General features: G+C 37.9%; 1 protein-coding gene across 3 annotated transcripts in view; it reads left to right on the forward strand.

Annotated features, from left to right (window-relative positions):
• LOC139964383 (uncharacterized) overlaps positions 1 to 13938 on the forward strand; it is a 117170-nt gene that overhangs the window by 98022 nt on the left and 5210 nt on the right. For 2 of the 3 annotated variants that reach the window (XM_071965963.1, XM_071965962.1), the window contains 12 exons: positions 6114 to 6221; positions 7089 to 7142; positions 8240 to 8347; positions 8598 to 8651; positions 9012 to 9074; positions 9687 to 9758; positions 10305 to 10340; positions 10860 to 10886; positions 11514 to 11531; positions 11759 to 11845; positions 12317 to 12449; positions 13336 to 13445. In XM_071965963.1, coding sequence (XP_071822064.1) covers positions 6114 to 6221; positions 7089 to 7142; positions 8240 to 8347; positions 8598 to 8651; positions 9012 to 9074; positions 9687 to 9758; positions 10305 to 10340; positions 10860 to 10886; positions 11514 to 11531; positions 11759 to 11845; positions 12317 to 12449; positions 13336 to 13445 — 870 coding nt within the window. Of the gene's footprint in view, positions 1 to 6113; positions 6222 to 7088; positions 7143 to 8239; positions 8348 to 8597; positions 8652 to 9011; positions 9075 to 9686; positions 9759 to 10304; positions 10341 to 10859; positions 10887 to 11513; positions 11532 to 11758; positions 11846 to 12316; positions 12450 to 13335; positions 13499 to 13938 lie in introns of those variants that run through there. The other variant, XM_071965964.1, reaches the window with a different exon arrangement.

Genomic DNA, 13938 nt, shown 5'->3' on the forward strand with positions numbered 1-13938 from the left:
TGTGTGTATACATCGGACCACATAACAATTTTAGGACAGTGCTGCTCCCATAGTGCCCTTGGGCTCTTGTTTTTTTATGATACCTATAACATGGTTAGTATACCCACACTAAGGTCTAATGGTAATGCAGATGTGGGACGTTCCACGTATGCATGTCACACACACAGTTTTGACCCTCAAGTGCAGTTTTGTGAACAGGTCAGTGTCCTGTTCAGTGTTTTATTAAAAACACAACCCTGTCTCCATAGCAACAACAAAAACAACCTTAAGTTTGATTTTTCGAGCAGCAATTGATGGATAATCCTTTAAGCACAGGTGTTGATGTTTAATGTAGTTGTAACAAGACTACCCGAAACAGGCTAGAAAATAATTTAAATCAGTAACGTGACCAAACTCCCAAATATATTAAGTACATGGCAGAAAGGAGCAGAGATTATACGATAGGCCTACTATTACCAAAGAAGAGTAAGAAAAAATAAACGCGTCTCCCTTCTTAAGCTTTCATCGTTCTGGAAGCTGAAGAAGTTAGCATAGAACTCTGAGGTGTTAAATGTAAAGTGGGGGAAATTGCCATTTTCATCAAGACGTTCACCATATCATCCCACCCCCCCCCCTCCACCTACCTCGCCTCCCACGTTTAAAATTGTTGACTAGGCCAAGTAAGCCTACGTTCGACATAAGCATGCGGTATCGCATAAGACTGTACACACTAACATCATTGTAGAAGTAAAAGTAGACTGGGGTTTATTTCCTAACAAAATTGCGCTTCCTTCTTCATGAAAATAACCGTCTAAACTTCAGCCTTGACAACAACCTTCAAATAAATGACGTAAGAAAAAATCTAATCTATCTTCTGTATTACAAAATTTTAATTATTTCTGCCGTTGATAACTTAGTAACCAAACAGGACTCTCAAATGGTACACTGTATGCCGAGTCAATTACATAAGTTATATCATTGATATATATAGATCTCCATATATTGGGGTAGCCTCAGTAGGCCTACTTATATAGATAATATAGATAACAGCAGTACGCAAAACCTCCATAATTATTGATCTTTTGTAACCACCTGTGTCTTCATCAATGGTTAACACCGCCATTGTTCAGTTTTCCTTTTGTGGTAGTAATATGTTATTCAAACTGTAACAATGGCACCAATATGAGAGTATTACTGGCTATTGTTAAATATGGCTTTGATAAGATGCAGTCAACTATATGAAAAGTTGCTATGCTAAAAATGAAATTCTTTCTATTAAGTTCAACTTCATAATAATAATAATAATAAACTGCGGTTTGAATACCGGTATCTATATCGGCCAATATGCTGTATACTGGCTATTGTTAACTATGGCTTTGATAAGATGCAGTCAGCTATCAGAAGTTGCAATCAAATTCTTTCTATTAGGTTCAACTTCATAATAATAATAATAAACTGCGGTTTGAATATCAGTATCTAAAGAGTTAATTAATATGCCTTTATAACGATCACGCTCCATTGCTCTCCGAATATTGTTATGGAATGCATGTTTTTGTGTCTTCATATTAAATATGCCCCTATATATAAATATATGTACATTGGACAAGTTGTACAAGATAGGCCTAGCATGCATTTGTGATAAACCATATCAGAAGTATAGCCAGCAACTGGTGACCTAAAACTAAAGTGTGAAAACATATTTTGTTCATCATTTTAAGATAGTGAACAACTTAATTTAGTTTAACTGTAGCCATATTCTGTTCAATTCTAAAATTGACAATATTATCAGCAAAGAAGTACTTCGATAAAGCGAGTGCATAAGACAATCTACAGAAGTGACTAACCGTGTCTGCGAAATATTCAATTTGGAAATTTGTTAAAGTTGAATTTGTTGTATGCTGGAAAGATTATCTTTACTTTTAACAGGATTTATGTTGACTTTATAATGAATTAGTTTCTTTCCTTCCATCGGATACAATGGAATGAACGGACGACGGAGGGTTTGACCTTAAAACTCTATCATTATCATCACAGTTTATGAGCCTAAAAGGGAACTTATGACAGAGATATTACTCTGATATAACAGTTTAAAAGGAAATACCAGAAAGGCTTATCGTCTGTAGCATTAGATATTACGTGAGGAACTGTTAATAGCAGTTTATTTTTGTCATTTAGTGTTCATAATATCAACGGACATGGCTTCTCCTAAATTTATCTCAGTAATCTGTAGTTTGTACGCCATCTTGTGCGTACGATGGATATACAAAGCTGCAGTACCTGTTCTAAGTAGCGATGAAAGTTTCGTAAAATCACGAAGGGTCGCAGAGAATTTCGATGATATTAGGTCGAATGCTGCAAATACCGACCAGACCGTCGTACAGCCAATCAGTGACAAGGACCTCTACAACGTGATTATTATAGGATATGGCAGATTCGGTTATCACAGATTTCCCGAACATTGCGACTGTAACGGCGACCCGTATTACGTAACAAATGAGACTCGCGGCATAAAGGACGCCGACGCAGTGGTATTCACCGTCGGAGCGCAGCGTCGGATGACCTTGGATGACTGGCGGCGGTACCACAGAGAGAGAAGTCCCTCACAACTGTGGGTACTGGGTACCCGCGAGTCCCCATTGACTTGCGTAGCCGTCAGGCCACCGGAAGATATGAATATGGTGTACAATCTATCGTTCACTTACCACAGCAGATCCGATTTTCCAACCCCTTACGGATTTTATACAAAGTACGCCACACAACAATACGGCTCTGTGAACTGGTACTCTAAGAAGAGTAAACTCATCCAATGGTCCAGTTCGCATTGCCCTCTGTCACCGAGGCATTATGAAAGAAGGGACTTTGCATATGCATTAAAGGAACATATTAATATCACTATGTACGGTACCTGTGGCGACGGTCGCTTCGACGGTGAAGAATACACGAAAGCGGTGACGGAACATAAATTTGCCCTCATTCTGGAAAATAGCTGTTGCGCCGAGTACGTAACGGAAAAATTTTGGGACGCTCTACTGATATATAATCAAGTACCGGTGGTTTACGGAGCGACTCGAGAAGAATACGATAGAATAGCGCCACCAAAATCGTATATATTTATTCAAGATTTTTCATCCTTAGAGGAACTGGCAGGTTTCATTACTAAAGTCGGTTCTAGCGAGATGGAATACAATGAATATCACTACTGGAGGAGACTTGGTTACATAACCAAACAGAGAGATCCAGAGGACCGAATCTACCATTGCAACTCAATATGCAGAATGTCAGATACGGTGAAAGAAGCTAGAGCTGGTAAGCGATTCCAGTTTGACGAAACGAGTGACGTTTATTTCGGAGGCTGTCGTGACTGTCAGAAAGAAGTAGATATGTTACTGAATAAAACTTGACTTCATATTAAAAACAAATTTGGAACGAGACGTGACATGTATTTTGGAGAATGTCGTGATTTCATATCAGAAAGAAATTGACATGTTAGTGAATAAAAATTGACTTCAGATTGAAAACAAATTTAGTTTGATGAAACGATAACATGACGTGTATTTTGGAAAATGTCGTGATTTCATGTCGGAAAGAAATTGATATGTTATTGAATAAAACTTGACTTCAGATTGAAAACAAATTTAGTTTGTTGGAACGAGACGTGACGTGTATTTTGGAAAATGTCGTGATTTCATGTCAGAAAGAAATTGATATGTGTTACTGAATAAAAATTAACTTCAGATTGAAAACAAATTTAGTTTGATGAAACCAGACGTGACGTGTATTTCGTAGAATCTCGTGATTTCATGTCGGAAAGAAATTGATATGTTACTGAATAAAAATTGACTTCAGATTGAAAACAAATTTAATTTGTTGAAACGAGACGTGATGTGTATTTCGGAGAATGTTGTGATTTCATGTCGGAAAGAATTTGATATGTTAGTGAATAAAAATTGACTTCAGATTGAAAACAAATTTAGTTTGATGAAACGATAACATGACGTGTATTTCGGAGAATGTAGTGTTTTCATGTCCGAAAGAAATTGATATGTTACTGAATAAAAATTGACTTCAGATTGAAAACAAATTTAGTTTGGTGAAATGAGACGTGACATGCATTTTCTGAGAATGTGGTGATTCCATGTTAGAATGAAATTTATATTTGTTGCTGAATAAAAATTGACGTCAGATAATCTGACTATCAAACCTCTGTATAGTCTGTACTTTTATTCGTAGATACTGATAACTTCCTGTACTCGTACACTCAGCAGCACGCCTGGTTTGTACTTGTACTTTAGGCATTTTAGAAACCTAGCACAGATGACTGTGTAAGAAGACTTGTATACACACTTAAAGCCTTCATTGCACTCATTGGTGCTCCTTAAAGGCATTGAAGACTCGTCCCAAACAGCGTGCCGCCCTCTGAAAAAAAGTTAACTTTCCATTGCTTGCGAGTGAAGTTTTTTTCTTGTCGCTACAAAATGCAAACAGTAATGAAATGTGATACCTTGTTATCTTTTATCTGGACCTGAGATGTCCATCACTGCTATGTACACTGTTGTGGGTATTGACCGTAGCTGCATGTATTGACTGTACACTAGTGTCTAATAACGGACGGTAGCAAGCTGTGTGTACTTTCTGGGATCGATGGTGGTGTCTAACATTTCTGTTACACCTCATTGGAAACTAGGTCAGATGACCGGCATCAGACGTTTGTTTGTGCGCTAGTCTTCACTCCATTTAAAGGGGAGGGGGGGTTGCATGGGGTCAGAGGGGTATCTCCCACCTCCATAGATTGTTGGGGGTTCTCTTTTTGCAATTGAAGAGTACTTTCTAGCATAACATTGGGTTTGGTTGGACCTAAATATAGACCTAATCTATGATTGCCTCCGAATGCACCATTGGACGTCTAAACTTTGTTGTGTTTTGTGAGGACCCACATTCCCTTACATTGGAGAAGGTCTCAGTGACAGCACGGTCACACCTACTTCGTAAAATCCATAGATTCGCATGTGGCTCTCCCATAAAGGTACATATCCTTACTTGAATCAGTGAGGTGGGGTGAGGGAGTGTTGTGGAGGGGTGTAGAATTTCACCCACGTGAGAAATCATTTGAAAGCTGCTACTTGTATTCGTACTCTGAACAAGGGGAACTCTTCTTGTATAAACAATACATTTAAGTAATTCTTTTCTGCTTGTAAAAAATAATATCATAAAGAAGACTTTCTTGCTTATTGACAGGAACATTACTTACAACTTACATCTTAGCTTTAAAATGTATGAAACAGCACAGAGGGTAAACTCAGGTTAATATCTACTCTTTTAGGACCTTCCTTAACTGAGAACTTTGCTGAGATACCCCCTCCCCCATCTATAAGCTACCCCCCAACCCCCCCCCACTAAACAACAACGACAACATTAGTTTCATTCAGCATAAACCTGTAGAGAATGCAAACTTGGCCTAGAGAGACTTTCTTATTGTTAAGCTCAAGTTCAACAGTTGGTTGACATGGGCCATTGCACAACAGCAGAAACGAATCAATTTCTTTTTCTGAGATCCTTTCATGTTTAACCAAAGCAACACTATTTTTTAATATACTTTTTGAAAGCAAGAATCCACTTTAAATAGTACACAAAAATTCAACAAAAGATGCACTATAAGTACTAAAGTTACTTGGTAATATATATATGGATGTATATGCATATACTTATATATTTATATGTACATACGCGTGTGTGTATTTGTATTCAATTGTGTATGTATGCATATGTGTATATATATGTATTGTGGGTGGTAGGGGTGGGGTGGGTGGGTTATACGTATTGGGTTGGTGTGTGGGTGGATATAAGTGTTACTGTTTTCTTGTATTGTTCTCTCTATTAATGGGAGCGCTCTACTAGACAAGCCCTCTGGGTTTTTTGGAGTGCTTCCTTTCAAAAAATTTCCTGTTGTTGATATGTTTTGTCACTTAGTTAACTGCTCTGTATTTATATTGTGAAGAAACAAATAAATGAAATGAAATGAAATGAAAATAATATGGAAATATCTTGATGAAAGAAGTATTTGTCACATTTAGTTCAAAAGTATTTCTGTCGCTTCATCAATCTGTTTAATCCCAAGCTATCTCCTCTATCTTCAGGGCACCAATGGCCACAATGGTAGCCCTGGTAATACAGGTCCGAGGGGTCTCCACGGTGACACGGGAGTTCTCGGAGTACCAGGGGCAAGAGGGCAGAAAGGTAGAAAGGTAGAAGGAAGTCTTTAAACAATGTTTAGGTTAATCATTCATCTATCTTGACTAAAAATGAAACTAAATTTAAAAAGAGCTTTTACTTTACAGCAAGAAATCTTAGAGAATTTCTCAATCAAATGAGTAAGAAGGTAGAAGGCGATACCAGTCAAAAAAAGGGGTCATGATACTTTTAAATTGCCATGACTTTTTGCAAAGATATATTTTTGCTGTTGCTATGTGGTAGTCAAAATAATATAAGGAGACAGCGACCCAGTTGATTTAATCATGTTGACATATATTTATATAAGGGAGCTCCTAATGATGAATAGCGCCCCCAAAACATTCCTTCATGGCACTGAGTCATCTGACATTCCATATTGAAATTAAAGTTCACTATATTGTCGAGCTAACCAAGGTATTTAAATAAAAGGTATGTTGGGCCCTTGTAAAGAGCTTTAAAATTTGTAAATTTAAGAAGGTAACATCATGTGAGAGAAATACATGTGAAGAATAAAATCCTAAGAAACTTAAGGAAAAAACTAATTCCATTTGAAAGATATCACAATTTTCATGTTAAATGTTCTCAAACCTATTGAGAAGTCCTTAAAATATTTTTGGTGAGTTGTTCATCGCAAAGATCTCTGTCATAGAAACCGAAGCTGAGGGTTGGGTTGGGTTTGCTAAACTTTCCTCTTAAGATGATACCTGTTTAGATTAACATGTTCATGCCATTAACATGTTCATGCCATAACCTTTGATCATCTTCAGGCCAAGTTTTTACCAATAAACCAAGTTTTTAAAACATTGAGATGTGTGTCACTTTGTGGCTGTATGTATTTTTCTTTTCCTCCTTGTAATGAACACTGTCTTTTGTTTCTACAGGGTGAGCGAGGCCCGCAGGGACAACAAGGTCAAATCGGCCCGACCGGCCCTTTGGTAATTAGTACTCAAATTTGATTTATTCTCTGCAGTCATTGAGGTTAGATGGATGTTGCTGTGTGGGTACAGGGCAACTGACCTGAAAAATATTCCAATTTTTTTTTTTTTAAAGTTTCACAGTCGCTCTATTTCTGTCAGACTTGAATTATAACTTGAAACTGGTTGTTATTATTGATTAGATAGACAGCTTGTAACCGAGTCTGATGAGGGGAGAGGCAGGGGGAGAGGTAGGGCTAGCTAAAGCTGGGGATCCTGGGTCGATTAGCAGGCCCGAGATACAAGGATAATGTAATCTCACTTTCATATTATAAATCAGGAAACTTGTAGACTTCAATCATGGATCTTGGTGACATCATTGTCCCCCAGGGTCTGACTCGACTTTTGAAATCCTCCAGCATTTGTAGAACATAAACTGCCTGACATGTTTAAGAATGTTCTATATAGAGCCAACATGATGATGAGATTAAGTCTGTGTCACTAGAGAGATTTAATACTTCACCATGTCATATTTTGACAGTGTATGATTCTGCAGGTGTTTAGAGCAAGTTTCACAGCATGTTAAACATGTACAATACTATCCTTCCCTGGGCACTGATCCCTCGTTAGTTACAGAAGTAATTATTCCTGTGGGCTGCCTTAGACAGGTTACAGTTTTCACCCTCCCAGGTGAACCCCCACCCCCCCCATCCCACCCCATTTTACCTTCCCAGATGGGAGGTTAAAGTGTCAATTTACCAGTGATAAACTGTCCTTAGCTGTGTTCATAGTTGGTGTTTTCAGTTTATATACTGTGAAGAAATACATTACCTGGAAGTGACTGCATACATACCATTGCCCCATAGCCTTGTGCAAAGTTGTGTTGGTAGTAGCTCTGTTGTATGTACTGGTTCTTGCTTTTTATTTAGTATGATTAAGTTTTGGAACTGCAACTACAAGCTGGTTTTGGAATTTCATGTTAAATATAATTTTGTTTGGTAAAAGCCTTGAAATATCAGGTCATAATCCAGAAGAGCTTGGCTGACCTGTACAAACAGCGAGAAAGGGTAATTAAATGTTTCAATGTTTGACGCAGTTAGATTTCCTTCTCTTGACAGGGCAGAAAAGGATTCCGTGGGCAATCGGGTCAGAGAGGACACACAGGGCCCTCTGGAGTTACTGGACCGAAGGGCATAAAAGGGAATATAGGAGGAATTGGTCGGAAGGTGAGCACTTCACCTATAGAACACATGCTCTTTCCTGCTGTTTGGACATTAATAATTATGTTTTATCATGTTATTATGATTATATTTCATCTAACAAATTATATCTTTAAATGTTGCACTCTATGTAGTACATAAAGTTGATTATAAATGTTTTTTAATTTTATGAAAATTTTCAGCTACATTCACAGTATAAAGGAGTCAGTAAACAATTAAACTATTTCGACATTTCATTTCTATTTCCCTTTCTCAGGGAGAAAAGGGACAAATTGGACCTCCTGGGCTATCTGGAATCCCTGGAGAAGATGTTAGTGGTTGCTTTTTCCTTTTTCTGTACCATTTCAGCGATACATTCAATTTTCTTTGTAATTGATACCTTACCAAATTGTTCTCAACTACTTTCAGTTTCCAACAAGAAAATAATACTCATGTAACTAGCATTTACAGAAGAGTATTTTGGAAGCCATTAATGGTTCTTATGTCAAAATTGCTTTTCAACTGTCATAGTAATACAAACACAACAACATTTTACTTTTACTTCTTGTTATTCCCACTGATATGTACACCCTGCATCACCCCTGCCCCCACTTCCACCCTACCCAAAATGTAAGGCGTATTTCATGTGTTCTCCTTTTCATTTTCCTTTTTTTTTCCTGTTTTGTTTTAGGGTTATCCAGGGGAGCAAGGAGACTATGCTGATCCTGGTCCAAAGGGATATGAGGGAGATGAGGTAGGTGACGAAAACAACCAATTCACACTCAATCCAACCCTTCCCCCACCCCTCCCCCCCCACACACACACAACTATATCTAAATGTCAATCATACACGTTTATGACCTTCAGAGTCTTGCTGTAAACCACTTTACTTGGGATAATGACCTTCTATGATTCCCAAAACAAAGTTATTGAAGGGGTTACAGGATACTCCAAGTAGTATCATGTACAACATGCAATCACTACTGTAGCACTGACCAAATATCTACTGGCACACTTGAGTGAACAATTATGAAACAGACTCTGCTAATATGACAAGGTAAAAGATACTGATCCTTCTAAGTAGTATCAGGTACATCATGCAGTCACTGTAGCACTGACCAAATATCTACTGGCACACTTATAAGATGATACTGCTAGCCCCCAACACAGTAATGATGTGCTGGGTTTCAACAGCTTGCAACTACCCAATTGTTTGTGGAATGACCCCAGCCTCAGTCTGGTCTCCCACCTAAGCTTCTCTCTTCCCCTGCTCAAAGTTTATAATTATTTTCACCTCCAGATGTTCTTTCATCGTAATGAAGCCAGTCAGATTACAAAAATGTTTTTGTTTTGATTCCTTTTGTAGGGCTTTGACGGTCCCCAAGGTCCTAGGGGCCTTGAAGGCCCAAGAGGCCCCCAGGGCAGGCTGGGCTTTAAGGTAAGATTGTTGACACAGATGTATGTATCATTGGAAGATGTTTGTATCATTGAATATATTTTGACTAGGGGAAAAAAGTAATTCAGAGGAATTTTACAGATCATCACATTACAGATTAGAGGTTGTCAATTTAATTTCTACGGTGCCAAGGAGACATATTGGTTAGAGGCAAGGAGAACCAAACTCTCTCTATATTTAGATTGAGTAACATGCTCACTCCCCTCCCCCTGTCCCCACCCCTACCCCCACCACCTATAACAGCTTCAATATTTCTAATGGAAGTGTAGACTTTAGCTCCTGAGTACAAGCATAGGTCTGCATTCAGCCATGTAAGAGTTGATCCAACTCAAAAGATGTTATTTGGTACTTGATACCGTGCTATGCACACACTGTATACCACCATGTATGTATGCTGCTAAAGGGATATTTGGTCATGCTTGATACTATAGTTGCATCATACAATCTAGACCTCAAAGAACTGCTACTGATAGTATTCCACCGTTTAGTAGTTGTAACTCTTAATCATGGCTTTCCCACTTTCTGTAGGGGATCAGTGGGGACTATGGATTCAAGGGTACTAAGGTGAGTTCCACTGTTTCCTTTTCTAATTAAGATTTATTCATTCTTGCATTTGAAGTTACAACCGTGAAGAGACGTCATCCAAAGATACGGAATTGTTTTCAGCAGTGAGTGGAGGTTGGGCTGTACCTCAGACGAGTGCTTCACTCGTCTTTCAGACAGTATTAGATTTCATGCGGGAAGGTTTTCTTGATCGATGTTACTTTGGGATGTGTAGTTTAATTGATTTCTAAATCATGTCAAGGTGGATATTTTGTATGATGAGCGTGGATTGGTGTGTGCTGGTGTTGAAATGTTTGTCAAGTGTTCTGGAATTTCGATCACCCAAGGAGCACTGCTTTGTGTGACCTACTGTACACGATTTATGTGTGTTAGCCGGGTGTGACTACTGTAGGTTTGTGATCCATTCGGAAGTTGATTTCATTGCTTAAAGTTATATATCTTTCTGTCATCAAATCAGATTAAACTTAATAGAATATTAAAGTAGACAACCCTAATTTTCACATATTTTCTCATTTCTAGGGTATCATAGGACCTCCAGGACCACCTGTGAGTATCATTCAATTTTCCTTTATTCAATACTTTCGGATTTGACTGCAGGAGATTAGTATTGAGACGGCTACGGCTCTTGGACTAGAGACTAAATTTATGAGAGGAGAAAATATGAGATGAATAGTAATGTATTGTCATGTTTGTAACATGCAATGCACAGCATATATAAGGAAGAATGAAGACCTCCAAGTGGAGGTGACATTAGTGTCCAGAGACAGACCAAATGTCCATAGTAGTATTACATTATGATGGTACCCTAAGGTCCCCCCTTTGGTGGTTAAATCTTCAAGAATTTATGTCATTTCTTGCCTGCCTTCTCTCCTGTTTTTTGCTCGTGTAATTGCAGCATATTGCTAGGCCTAGAATTCTGTTAAGATTAGCGGCCCTGGGTATCTATGTCACTTTACTGAATTAGATGCCCAACAAACTAAGGTTCCTTCGGAAGAGAGCACCAGTTTACACAGCAGAGCAGGGAAACAAATGGATTTGGTAGGAAATATACCAGTTACGGTTTGAAAGGGTGTTAATGAAATCCAGACAGCCGTGTTAACTCTTTGCATGATTTACCATAATCAATACCTTTCCACTTTATTGAACTATTTCATTTTGCTTCTTTCATCACAGGGCCCACCAGCATACACAGTAAGTTTTTCATTTCATTGAAAATTTTCATTTTAATGCCAGTTTTATGCTAATATGGATAGTGCAAAGGGTTGCTAATGACAATTTCCTGTATGACTAAAACTACCCTCTACCCTTGCTCAGCTATCCCACTCCCTCCCCCACCCCACCTTCCTCCTCTTCAATAGTGTCACCTTCTGACTTCCATAAGTATTTTAAATTGACATGTCCATTTTTTTTTGTTACAGCTTTACAGGGCTGCTCATGATGGAGGTGTCATAACAACATTAATTCACAAATTTTTTGATTCAGCTCCAAGGCCTGTCAGTATACGGGTGAGTGATTAGACCTTAAAATCAGCTGGATGTGTGGAATAAATTTCTTTGCTGCTTTCCAGAAAAAAGAAAGAGTCAGTTTTCCATTATTCAAGTACTTATAAAGTATGATGAAGTCTGCTGTCAGATGGCAAGATTAGTATTATTGATTTGTTGATTATTGTACAGGTTTATGACAATGAAGTCTCATGTGTCGTAGTTTACTATTTAAACTGTGAAAGTTTAGTGATGGAGTCGCAAATAGTCGCAGAGAAAAATGGAACATGGGAAATATAGGGTTATTTTATCTTTAATTTTATTTACAAACGATAAAAGTTACATAAGTTTACATAAATGCATTGACACCAAATCGTTAGATGTATTTTTTAATTACACACGGTTGACACAAAACAATACTGTTTAACGCATTTGACTTCATACAACACTGGCAGATAAGATAACCTGATATATTTCTCACACATTTGTCTACAGGAGAGAGATGTTAGAGATATGCTTAAATTAATGTTTAAATATTTGGAAGATTTAAAACAACCCAGCGGAGACAAACCCACGCCAGTCAGGACCTGTCTTGATCTTTACGACTGTGACGATGCTCCAGAGGATGGTAAGCCCACTATTCCATCCTCTTCCCATCCTCTTTCCATCCTCTCCCCATCCTCTACCCATTACACACACCTGTCAGTGCAAGGATCGGTTGGGGTATTAAAGTATCCAAAGCTCTTAGCCACATGGTCATAGATTTGCTGCTGTTCCAGAGTTAGCTCTAAACTTTGCATATTTTGTTTTTCTGACATGACTAACAATTTTTAGCAGTCACCTTAAAACTATAGCAACAAACATACTTGGAGATTCTGGTCTCATTCTGAGAAATTGGTGCAAGGGTTTGTGTCAAAATGGAAAAAGTCTTAATATGATGACCCTTCCAAATTATGCAAAAATAATAATTAGGTTGAAGCCAACCCTCCCCCCACCCCTCCAAAAAAACAAAAGGAGGGAATTGTTGGTATCTCTTATTGTTACATGGTATTGTGCCATTTCATAGGGCTACCTGTTTTTCTATTGCCTGATGTACTAGTCCCACTAATATGCACAAGCTTATTATTTGCCTTTGTCATCTGCTTATGTTAAACATGTAAATACCAAAGGCAAGGGGGGAAAAAAAACTTGTGTTAACATCAGGGGATGACAGTATTACATTGATTAAGTCATTAGGGCAACTCATTTTTATACCAGTAAAATAAGACTGTTACTAGGACTCTAATATTCATAAGTAAAGGGCAGTGGGTCTGATGCAAAGTGTATAATGGGTTTATGTAAAGTCGTGCAGCAAGCATCTTCGATAGTTAACATCAGTTACTAGCATGTAAGTACTCCGGGTTACATCTGCATATCCCTTACTACTTTCACCCCAAAAATTCTTGTGGAATATTAAGAAGTTTGATAACACTGTAAAAACATTCAAAATGAATAATTTCTGTTTTTTCACATAGAATATTACTGGATTGATCCTGATCTGGGCTGTCCACTCAATGCAATTCAGGTCTACTGTGACTTTACCAATGGTGGTAATTCCTGTCTGCTACCATTAGATTCAACTAGGGTACGTATACATACTAATGTACATGCTGAGTGTATGCATGCTAAAACATAAATCATGGCATAAATAAAACATAAATAGAGTCCCAAATATTATGTATGACAGTGAGGAATGATTCGTTGGTTTAGTTTCTTGCTGTTGAAATACCTTTGCTGGCTTACCTGTCAAATGCTGGTAACTTGTGAACATCATGCAACAGGTCATATTCATGACAAAAAGGTAAAAGGTCAACCTTATAAGGTAATAAGGTCAAACCTTGAAAAGATTCAAGGTAAAAGGTCATATTCATGGCGAACTCGTTGCATTACATTACCTGTGTTAACAACTCTGTTCCGCAAAGGTAGTTTCTCCCTTCTTTTTTTGGAAAATCCGTTTTGCAGCATAAAGAGTTTACTTAAGTGCATTTGTATGGAATAATACAAAGATTATTATAATTTGACCTAAACTTGTTAAAATTCAAAAAGTTGTGGTATTGAAATCGATTATGCATACAGCG

This window comes from Apostichopus japonicus, chromosome 22 (genome assembly GCF_037975245.1).
Source record: "Apostichopus japonicus isolate 1M-3 chromosome 22, ASM3797524v1, whole genome shotgun sequence".
NCBI classification, from domain to species: domain Eukaryota; kingdom Metazoa; phylum Echinodermata; class Holothuroidea; order Aspidochirotida; family Stichopodidae; genus Apostichopus; species Apostichopus japonicus.